This window comes from Triturus cristatus, chromosome 8 (assembly GCF_964204655.1).
Source record: "Triturus cristatus chromosome 8, aTriCri1.1, whole genome shotgun sequence".
In the NCBI taxonomy this organism is placed as follows: Eukaryota; Metazoa; Chordata; class Amphibia; order Caudata; family Salamandridae; genus Triturus; species Triturus cristatus.
Genome location: NC_140591.1, coordinates 1,100,615,088 through 1,100,627,230, shown reverse-complemented (window position 1 = coordinate 1,100,627,230; position 12,143 = coordinate 1,100,615,088). Strand labels below are relative to the sequence as shown.

The following is a 12,143-nucleotide window of genomic DNA, read 5'->3' as shown; positions in this document are numbered from 1 at the left end:
TATCAAGCACTACACCCGAATCTCCCCACTAGAATATGCCACAGATAAGTTGAACACAGCAGGTTCTTCATAGATCAATTCAGAGAATACACTGATGAAACCTAAGCAACAACCTTCATTCCTACATTGCCAACTCACAACACCCCTTCACTACCCTGAACATTGATGAGTTGTCAAACATCCTCAATTTTCTTAAAGCTATATGCTACGTAGACAACATAATTCCATCCTCAAAAATTAACTCTATCACCTGTGAAGCACTCAAGCCACTACTGAATTGTATTGAGGTTTCCTTACTCGGGGTACTTTTGTCTACGCCACCAGGACCAGACTGATCTTCCCTCTCTTGAAGAGGCCTGTCTTGACTCCAATTGATTTTGCCAATGACATGTCATTGACCCACCTTCCAATCCTTACCCGAGTCACCTTGAAGGCAGTTGCTTCTCATCTGCACAAATGAATCAATCGAATGCCCTATGTAACCCTGCGCCCTATGTAACTATCAGTCAGTCTTCAGAGACAAAAACCAGCCAGTTGTTTGACAAAGCTTCCCTACATGACTGACAATAACGATTCATCACCTCTTCCCCCTCATCCTCTCTTTAATGTTTGATATGGTCGACCAGCAAGTAACGCAAAACCCCATGGGACATTGTGCATCTATTTATTAGTATTACCCCAGTCCTAGTTGGGTTTAAGGGGTTGGCTCTTGTTTCAAAATATCCAAGATGTGACTAGGGGCACTATTTTTGCCTTGGCATATGCAGAAGGGAGTAAATAAGCTTGCCTGCCCTACTTGTCCGCTCTAGTATTGTTAGTTATACGTTGTGATGGATTAGTTTTAAAGCTGAAGCTCTGTTAAAACCTAAGAAATTAAATTAAACCTAACTTTAATTTCACCTCTATATTATGCTGTTTTAACTGGAATCATGTTCATTTTTAACTATCCTAAGAAATACGGCCTTTGGAACAGACTATATAAGTGTGCCGCTATGGCGGCCATTACAAGCCCCATTTACATCTAGCATTGATTTTTGCCTAAGACGAGTTTCACAAGATTCCATTTAATTTGAGAAGTGTTACACCTTCCCTCAACCCACACCTTGGGTCCGCAATACCACAACTCTGAGAGAAGTAGCAAGGAGAAAATGGGGAAAATGGGGAAGGGAAAACAGAAACAGACACCAGTCACAGTGGCCTCTCATTGGTGCTTTCAGTCTCAAGCAAATGGTTGGTCTCACTTGTCTCTTGTTCTCTTACTTAAGACTAACAACAGTATGACTTAATCAACAAATACATCTTATGGTAATAAATAGGTAGGTACAGTTTCAGTTTATCTTACCAGGCTTAGTAGTTGTGTATGTAGTAAAAAATGTTTGGGCAGTCCAGCAATTCAAACCATCATCTGCAATGACTTGAGAACCTAGACGAACAGTAGGTGCAGGAGCAAAACATATTTACCCTATTCTAGGGCAAGGTGAGAACCCGGGGGCAACCAGAAAGGAAAACTAACCAAAGGTGCAGGAACCAAAGGCTGTGTTAGAATTAGAGAGAAGTGCAGGAAAGTCACTTCAGCCTCGAGACGTTGTTAGGCACTGATTCTCTGCATTGGTTAGATTCTTATATTATCTCTTCATAGCTTAACCAAGAAGTGACTGCCACCACCCTGAAGCGTAATTCTGAAATGTAGTTCCCTGATAAACACCCAGGTGCCACCTAACTGTGTTCCAAAGCTTCCATAGCTTATGATAGATTTTAAGGCACAAATGTGGGATAAAAGTTCACATTTAGCACATTGTGTATGGTGACCCGTGTGCCTAACAAGGACAAACACTCAATGAGCTAACTGGTGTTCTTTAATTGTGCTGAGGCAGTTATTTGAAATGGATCTTCACATATTACAATGGAACATTAACTCTTTCTAAATATTACACTTTGGTGTTTAAATCCTGTATTTGAGCTTGTGGTAATTGTATTTACCAGGTGTGATAAAAACTCAACACTTTTCTTCAAAGCTCATAATTAGGGCCCGTGTGTATATCCATTTGAGGGAGCTTTCTGAGATCCACCTAAATTTGTATTAATATTGGATAATGCAGACATCTTTGACACTGAACAGAATTTAGAGTGAGTTTTGTTGTCTTTTGGTTGTCTACCTACCAAACAAGACTTTTTCACGTAACAATCCTTTGCTCCTGAGCCACAGTTTACACCTGATTGCATTTTAAGACCCTAATTATTAGTAAGTTGTTAATTCAAATCCCTTTGCACCCCTTTTGGTGCAGGGATTGGAATTGTTAGTTAAGTGGTAATAACCACACACCTAATTCCCTGCAATACTCGGCAGTAAGATTTTAGAAAAGTTGATCCTGCCACAATATATCATGGAAAAAATGTACAATACATTTTTCAATCAATTTGAGGTAACCTAGGACTGTAAGGGGTTTATGCACCTAGTAAATACTGAACCCTGGATTATCGGTATCTACTGGGTGTTGTAAATACCTCACCCAGTTCCAGCATACTAATGGTCAGGTCCTAAGAATGTTTGCGTAGAGACAGAGCCTTTCTCTGGTGTTTTAACCTGAGGTATTTAGGCATTTGCAGTTGGTTGCACCCCATCCCTGGGCTGCACTGATTGCATACAAGACATCTTTTGTTCATATGCAAGGATTTCTCTGAACTCTGTAGTTAATCTAAAAGCCTGATCTTTGTTAAGTAATGTTTTTTTACTGTGATCACTGGTTCAGTTTATGGTTGTACCCACCCAGTGGCAGGAAAAAGTAGTTGACTTAAGTAACTGCCTTTTCAGTGGATCCTGGGTATTCTGATCAAACTGTCCCCTTAAAATGGTCTGCAAAGGAACTAGAGGACGAGTCATACAGTGCTTTGATGGCTTGGTAGGCCCACCCAACAAAGCCTCCAAACCATCTTTCAAACCATGAAGTACTTTACCTCAGTTTTGTTTAGTGCCTTTTGACGTCACACAGAGGATCCTTGAGTGACGAGAAGGTGTGTTTAAAAGACGAGGGTCCAGATGTACTCACATTCTTGCAGTTCAGCATAAAATTCTGCAGGGCTGTGCAAAATAAATACAATAGTGCAGTGCCCTATCTAGGAAGAGTAGCCTACTTCTACCTAGCTTAACAACTGCACCCCAGTACAAATTTCAAAGCAACAACAACCACCAAGTCCTGATGCCCATTTTATGCATAGGACTATCACTAGACATGGCGCTTGGACCATTTACCCCAGTTTCATTGGGAGCTAGGATTTCACACAAAGAAAGGTCTCTGTATTTTACTTGATCTGGCTTTGCATGTATTTGTGCTGTTCCTACCCGAACATACCCGCTTTCCATAGATAATCCAGAGGAATGACACGTCACAACACAAGGCGAATTTGTGCTGGAATATTTGTTGGAAATGGAAAAGGAACTGGAAAGTTGATCAGTGCTGCTATCTGCTCTGTTTTGCAACATGAGACAGTTTAGCTACGTGTGATCGCTAAATGATAGAACATTTGGACTAATAATCAAAGTGCCAATTTCTCTTTATTTGTTAAATGTATTTTTTTCATTCATTATTTGTAGATGTTGATGAGTGTCTGGATTTGGAAAATTCTGATCATAGGTGCGAATGGAAGTGCATCAACGTGCCTGGATCCTACTATTGTGTCTGTCCTCGAGGATACAAAGTTACCACCGACCGCTATCACTGTGAAGGCAAGTTGTAGCGCACTGTGTACAATTTTTAAAGCACAGCAAATATTTTTCAATTGAACTAACTTGGGGGGCACTTTACAAACCATTTTATGAGTATGTGTTGTTGTATTAAACAAGTACTACTCTATATACCCATGAAGGCCTTTGTGAATTGACCCACATGGCCTATTCACAAACTGTGGGGCATATGTACAAGCCCCTATCGCCACGGGAACGTCACTTTTTGTGATGTTCCCGTGGTGTTAGGGGCCTTGCCTTATGGACAAGGCAGCGTTAAGCCACTTAACATGGCTTAACGCTGCTATGTTAAGCGTGAAAGGGGCATGCAGTGAGAGTTGTGGTGGGCCTTCCACCGCAACACCCATTGTATTTGACGCTGCCCCTATGTACAAGGGTGGCATACATAGGAGGCAGCATCAAATTTAGGACCAGGAAAACCGTGGTCTTAAGGTGGTGAAACGAGGAGAAATGCATAATTTCTCCTGGTTTTTGCGTTTTCCCTGTGTGCTGCCTTGTGCAGCACACATGGAAAAAGCAAAAGGCATAGTTTGTTTATATACAGGAAGGTGTCCCTTCCTGTACATAAACAAACATTTAAAAAAAAAGCCATTTTGGAACTTTCATGTGTGCTGCATGAAGCAGCACACATGAACGTTACCAAATGGCATTTTAGGATTGTTTATGTGCAGGAAGGGACACCTTCCTACACATAGCCAATCCTCCCCTGCACACAGGCACCCTTGCACTCTGGTGCAAGGGTGCCTGCGTTGGTGCTAAGTTGGGAAACTTAGCACCATCGCAGGGGGAAACGCAAGGCTGCACCACATCCTTGTAATATGATGCAGCCTTGCGTTACCGAAGTGTCGGAGCGTGTCATTAAGCCCAGGAGACTAACGACATGCTCCGCCACTTTGTTGTACATATGGCCCTGTATTTTGTAAAACCTAAAGTCGCACTACAGTAGTACTACAAAATGCTATTCACAAACCTATGGGTGCAGACCTTTCTCTTTACCTCTTCTGTCTTTTCTGTATGGAGATCTCGCACACATACTTATACGTTTCAGTAGTAAATGTGGGAGAGACAAGGAGGAGTGGTTTGAAAATGGGGGAAAATTACTCTTAAATAGGGGGAAGCAGGGAAATCTAGGGACCAGGGCATGCTAATGCAAATATACACTCACAGAGTAAAATCATTGCTGTTCACATTGCTATAACTACACTCCTAAAGTTAATACAGCCTTAATTGTGTCATAAACAGGTGTAAATGTACTCCACACTAGCCTTGGCGAAAGGCAAGCGATCACAGGTACTGTAACGCATTGTCATATAAAACAACAGATGACGGCTGATAGCCAGAAACCGGTCCTAGGATGCTTGATTCCGGTCCAGGGAAGACATGGCTTGGCAGTTCGGGCTGGACTGTTCCCATGAGGCACAGGGTCAAGACTGATTTGCATATGGCCATGTCTGAACTGGGGTGGCGTAGTGGGCAAAAGAACGATGGATTTAACCCAGATCTCTTGACTGGGGGAGAATGTCTGCATTGTCAGCATTCCGTCCATCATTTGTTTGTTGTAATGCTTTTCGCCCTAAGTGGGATGGGTATTCCCAGACGTGGGACCCGTGCTCACTACGCCACTGGAGTCAAGCTATCCTGGCTGATGACGGCTGATAGCCAGAAACCGGTCCTAGGATGCTTGATTCCGGTCCAGGGAAGACATGGCTTGGCAGTTCGGGCTGGACTGTTCCTATGAGGGCAGGGTCAAGACTGATTTGCATATGGCCATGTCTGAACTGGGGTGGCGTAGTGGGCAAAAGAACGATGGATTTAACCCAGATCTCTTGACTGGGGGAGAATGTCTGCATTGTCAGCATTCCGTCCATCATTTGTTTGTTGTAATGCTTTTCGCCCTAAGTGGGATGGGTATTCCCAGACGTGGGACCCGTGCTCACTACACCACTGGAGTCAAGCTATCCTGGCTGATGACGGCTGATAGCCAGAAACCGGTCCTAGGATGCTTGATTCCGGTCCAGGGAAGACATGGCTTGGCAGTTCGGGCTGGACTGTTCCCATGAGGCACAGGGTCAAGACTGATTTGCATATGGCCATGTCTGAACTGGGGTGGCGTAGTGGGCAAAAGAACGATGGATTTAACCCAGATCTCTTGACTGGGGGAGAATGTCTGCATTGTCAGTATTCCGTCCATCATTTGTTTGTTGTAATGCTTTTCGCCCTAAGTGGGATGGGTATTCCCAGACGTGGGACCCGTGCTCACTACGCCACTGGAGTCAAGCTATCCTGGCTGATGACGGCTGATAGCCAGAAACCGGTCCTAGGATGCTTGATTCCGGTCCAGGGAAGACATGGCTTGGCAGTTCGGGCTGGACTGTTCCCATGAGGCACAGCGTCAAGACTGATTTGCATATGGCCATGTCTGAACTGGGGTGGCGTAGTGGGCAAAAGAACGATGGATTTAACCCAGATCTCTTGACTGGGGGAGAATGTCTGCATTGTCAGCATTCCGTCCATCATTTGTTTGTTGTAATGCTTTTCGCCCTAAGTGGGATGGGTATTCCCAGACGTGGGACCCGTGCTCACTACGCCACTGGAGTCAAGCTATCCTGGCTGATGACGGCTGATAGCCAGAAACCGGTCCTAGGATGCTTGATTCCGGTCCAGGGAAGACATGGCTTGGCAGTTCGGGCTGGACTGTTCCCATGAGGCACAGGGTCAAGACTGATTTGCATATGGCCATGTCTGAACTGGGGTGGCGTAGTGGGCAAAAGAACGATGGATTTAACACAGATCTCTTGACTGGGGGAGAATGTCTGCATTGTCAGCATTCCGTCCATCATTTGTTTGTTGTAATGCTTTTCGCCCTAAGTGGGATGGGTATTCCCAGACGTGGGACCCGTGCTCACTACGCCACTGGAGTCAAGATATCCTGGCTGATGACGGCTGATAGCCAGAAACCGGTCCTAGGATGCTTGATTCCGGTCCAGGGAAGACATGGCTTGGCAGTTCGGGCTGGACTGTTCCCATGAGGCACAGGGTCAAGACTGATTTGCATATGGCCATGTCTGAACTGGAGTGGCGTAGTGGGCAAAAGAACGATGGATTTAACCCAGATCTCTTGACTGGGGGAGAATGTCTGCATTGTCAGCATTCCGTCCATCATTTGTTTGTTGTAATGCTTTTCGCCCTAAGTGGGATGGGTATTCCCAGACGTGGGACCCGTGCTCACTACGCCACTGGAGTCAAGCTATCCTGGCTGATGACGGCTGATAGCCAGAAACCGGTCCTAGGATGCTTGATTCTGGTCCAGGGAAGACATGGCTTGGCAGTTCGGGCTGGACTGTTCCCATGCGGCACAGGGTCAAGACTGATTTGCATATGGCCATGTCTGAACTGGGGTGGCGTAGTGGGCAAAAGAACGATGGATTTAACCCAGATCTCTTGACTGGGGGAGAATGTCTGCATTGTCAGCATTCCGTCCATCATTTGTTTGTTGTAATGCTTTTCGCCCTAAGTGGGATGGGTATTCCCAGACGTGGGACCCGTGCTCACTACGCCACTGGAGTCAAGCTATCCTGGCTGATGACGGCTGATAGCCAGAAACCGGTCCTAGGATGCTTGATTCCGGTCCAGGGAAGACATGGCTTGGCAGTTCGGGCTGGACTGTTCCCATGAGGCACAGGGTCAAGACTGATTTGCATATGGCCATGTCTGAACTGGGGTGGCGTAGTGGGCAAAAGAACGATGGATTTAACCCAGATCTCTTGACTGGGGGAGAATGTCTGCATTGTCAGCATTCCGTCCATCATTTGTTTGTTGTAATATAAAACAACAGAGGCACAGAATTAAAATAACACTCAAAAAGAACTAATGTTAAAATCATTAAATTATTTTGGCATGTTATATGTGTGCGCGTGTGTGTTTATTTTTCTATTTTAATATGTGTGTAAAAGCTTTTAAACTTTTAATATGTGTGTAAAAGCTTTTAAACTTTTACTGAAACACTAAATATAATTACAATTTACCAAGCAGATCTTAACAAAATTTGCTATATATTAAATAAATAAATAGTTTGGGAATTATTTCAAATTATTGTTTAAACATTTTTACTTCAAAATTAAATTTATATATTTAAAACAATTAATTATTTAATAGACAGTTACTTTGATGAGTTTATGTGCTGTAACATTTTATTGAATTAGTTTTAGGTTAAACTTTTGTTAATCATTTTTCTGAAGAATAATAATCTTTAATAATTTCCCCCATACCTTCTGAGAAGGAGATCTTCTCTATGGCGGCACGGATCTCTACCTATGTGTGCAAAGTTACTAGTGGTAGCTTTACACTCATAAATATTGTTGTTGCAGGCTCCACCCCCAGGGATGAGGAAATGGAGACATGTAAGTCTACACCTAGGTGTAAGTCTATCCTCACAAATGTTGATTAGCAAAAAAGTGTAGCGATATATCTAGGTGCAGTAGTAAATATACATGTGAGTACATATATACGCATGTATATGTACCTTTTTGAAAAGGCTTCCATGTCTGCAACACTAGTGACAGTATCCTCACAATTCAGCAATCACATCAGACATTTGAAATTTGCTTTATTTTGAGAGTAGGTTTTGGTTGAATTGATAAGAGTTTGCTTTCCTATCTAAATGTGTTTTATCCTGTGTTGTACACATATGGCTCAAATTCACAATCATCTTATATACAATTACATTAGTCTACCGCTCACAAATTCCAATCAATTCAGTCAGAATTATTGTATATTTTTGAGTTGTTGTAGAAGTTTCCATATTAGAAACGCACTACTTTGTTAAGTTTACACTTAAAACCACAATGAATTTGTTAGATTAGTTAAATTAGTTTGAGTATAGATTTCATTCACCTTTGCATCAGTTTGAGGTGATGTAATTAGCTGTGTGAGTTTTCTAAGTTTCAAGATCAAAACAAATGTTGGTAATCCCCCTTGCCCCTGAATTACCAATACTCTGGGCATGGGAGGACTGAATTATTACCTATTTCAAAGTTATGCAGAATAAAATGTGAAAATCAATGCTTCAACACCAGCTCCTCGATATTGTTTCTCGGTATTTCACCCAGATAATCCTCTACATTCAGCAGCCGAAGTGTCATGGTGAAAAACACCAGACCCATGGGATTTGTAATCCATGTGGGGCCAGTCATTGCTCGGAATGAGGCTTCATATAGCAAAAAATAGCGTAGCATAAAATAAAATAGCAAACCATACCTTAATATTGTTTTCATTGACATGTTCCTTGACATGTTCCTATTTGTATTAGAATATTTTACAGAACTTTAGACTACATCATATGTTCATTCTCTTTGTTCTGATCAAGGATTGGGCAAGCACTGTGTTATAAAATGTCTCAACAATTCCCTCCCATATTGTTTAAAGATTGCTTTTGTTTTTTTGTGTCAGATGTTGATGAATGCGTCTTCCAAAAAGCTGGTTGCTCCCATCTTTGTGTCAACACGCCAGGAGGTTACAGGTGTGAGTGTCCAAATGGGCACCAGCTAAGTCCCTACAGTAGGAAAACTTGTCAGCCAATGAGAGCGAAGACCATCAGAATTAAAGGAAAGGCCATCAAAACATCCTGATGAGACTATTGAACTGAACATTTTACCAGTGTGGTGTACGTTCTATGTTTTTAAGAATTACATTGGAGATTCGAATTTAGAATTGAGCTCACAAGATGAACTTTGACGCTGTGTAGTGGATTTTACACCAGTACGAAGTACGAAGGCATAAAGTGTGTTACTGTGTTTCAATGCTTACCCTCCTCTTCTTCATGTATAATGCCATGATGACAGCTGTACCTATGTTATATTGAGCACTGTTTTTCTCAAGAATATGCATGACAACGTTTTTTTAAAGAAACCTAAGCATTCTAAAGAGGTAAAAAGTGATGGGAATGTAATCCTGTCAATGATTAATCACATTGATGAAATTGAGAGCCATGATCATCTTTTCTGTAATTGATAAATTAAGTGAAATGCATTGGAGGCTGTGAGCTAATGGTGGATGGGCATGCCCTTTAATACAATAAAATCTGAGTTGTTGCCTAAATCTAAAGAAAGGTGGAAGATAGAGGAATGGAAATGTGGTAATGGGAGAAGGCTGTAAGCACCACCAATGCGTTGGGAAGCTTGAGTGGAAGAAGATGCCAGACTGACACATCATTGCCAAGCAAGAAGAAAGCTAATTGGACTTCTCTACATTTTTTTATTTTGCAACCAGATTTCATTGGGTATTCAAGACATCATCAGTTTGCATGAAACATATTCACATCATACATTATACATACATTAAACATACTTGATCTCTGCTGCGCTTTAGTCAACGTCCCTTGTACCTAAACCGCCCCACTTGAGTTGCAATTGAGTTGGTGTAATGGTGTCGTTGGGTGCTGCTAGGTCATTATAAGTCATTTCTTTTATTTCAGTGTGTTGGAATGCCTGTTAACTCTGGCCCCATTGTTCACCCCCTCCCCTCTCCTGGTCCCATGCTGTCAGCTGTGGGGAGACCGTCCCGCTAGATCCCTGTCCATCAGCTGTTAATTCGCCTACAAGGCGTTTGCATGCCCTCGCCCGGTCTATTTTACCTATCCCTCAGCTGCTTTCTCTGAGTAAGAGTCTACCATCTGCTCCCGCCCATTTTTCGAGTTCCTTTTCTTCCATGGTCCTATCTGTGGTCCCCCCGTCGCTTTCCAATTCCTAGCTATCTCTCTCTTAGCCAGAACATAGGCGAAGTCCTGAAACGTCTTGTTTTTGGCCTTGTGTGGGAACCATCCTAGCAGATAGTGCTCTGGGGTTTGAGGAAGCTCTTTGTAAATTAGGTCGCCGACTGTGTGCCTTATCTCCTCCCAGAACATTTGTAATGTGGAGCAGCTCCAGAACATGTGCATTATATGTGCTTCCCTCTCTCCACATCTCGGGCATACTGCAGTCTCTGTCCCAAAGTATCTCCTAATGCGGGACGGGGTGAGGTATACTCTGTGAAGTATGTAAAAGTTTATTAATTTAAATTGCGCATTTCGAGACTCTTTGGGGTTCTGAAGAACCAGAACCTTAGGGGCCTGGCGGCGCAGGGTACGCCTTACTCTCCTGAGTTCACCTGCTTTGTCAAACAGAGACACGGGACAATCCGTTAGGCGTAGAAGATAGGGTTTATTAGCTGCAGCTAAGTACAGTTGTCCCAGAAGTACCCTCGGTATGTTCTTAGGAGACTGCCACTTTACTTCGTACTGCATACAGGGTCAACCAATGAGAAGAATGTGAAAACAAGATATTAAGTAACTAAATAAGCCCCTCTCCCAACAGTGTTTGTCACCCTTCCCCACAAGTTAATCAGTGGTAGTGTTTATAAGTCGACTTGCAGGTGGCAGGACACATTTGTATGGCCTAGAGGACAGTTGTGTAATGAGAGAATACGAGTAAAGAATAGCGAAGTCCAGAGGATAAGATAAAGTCAGGAAAGAATGGTGCGAACCAATAGACAGTTGGAACAGGGAACAGTCAGGCCAGATGAGGATTAGCGGAGTTGGCCGGACCCTGACACCAGCTATAAACAGAGGCAGGAGGTTATTTGACACGTTGCATTAGGATGAAGAAAATCAACTCTTCGTTCACCGTGCCGCCTGAGCGAGGGCAACACAAAATGGCAGAAAGACACAAAATGGTGGCTAAATACGAACGAGATTGGTAACTGAATTACCTCAGACCCTCCTTTTGCCATTACTCAGGCAAGACACACAGACTCATTTTATTCTGAGTCGACGTCAATGGCCATAAGGTCATCAAGCTGTTGCTGCAACATCATTTTAATGCTCTCCGTCTTCCGTGGCACAGGCCTTGGGACACACATAGTGGCGCAAAGACCACAGATGGCGGGGCCACACTGCATACAGAGACAACAGGAAAAAATGATGGCCAAAATCACTCCAAGGAATGTTAATACCTTCCATCCCCATTTGGACCGTAATCCCCAAAACCATTCCAATAAAGACCAATCTCCTTCGTCCTGATGAATCGACTCGGAGATCACATGTAATTTGGAGATGGCTTGGTATACCGTAGGGGCTCTGCCATATCTGTTTCTATGATGTCCCGAAGGAGCAGTATATGTAGGGGGGAGAAGAAAGGCTATATAGCATGTTCCTGAAAAATCCGTCGGTAGCCACGTGTACGCTCTATCGTGGCAGACAAAATACGTGCCCTGGGATGGCACTAACGGTGGTGAATTCTGAGATGTGTGAATGTACGTATGGGAACAAACACTCTTTCCTTTTCCAGTGTCAGTAGTCTGGCCATTTATTTGTAAACAAAAGTTACCTTGATGAGGCACAGTCCAAATTGGTGGAGATTTTCCCTGT

At 43.2% G+C, this 12,143-nt stretch overlaps 1 protein-coding gene across 2 annotated transcripts in view; it reads left to right on the top strand.

Moving 5' to 3' along the window:
• Positions 1-9,954, top strand: part of LOC146805437 (uncharacterized) — a 217,369-nt gene extending 207,415 nt beyond the window's left edge. For both annotated transcript variants that reach the window (XM_085620504.1, XM_085620505.1), the window contains 2 exons: positions 3,593-3,724; positions 9,191-9,954. In XM_085620504.1, coding sequence (XP_085476630.1) covers positions 3,593-3,724; positions 9,191-9,369 — 311 coding nt within the window. In that variant the 3' untranslated portion in view covers positions 9,370-9,954. The remainder of the gene's footprint in view (positions 1-3,592; positions 3,725-9,190) is intronic.
• Positions 9,955-12,143: the final 2,189 nt, after the last annotated feature.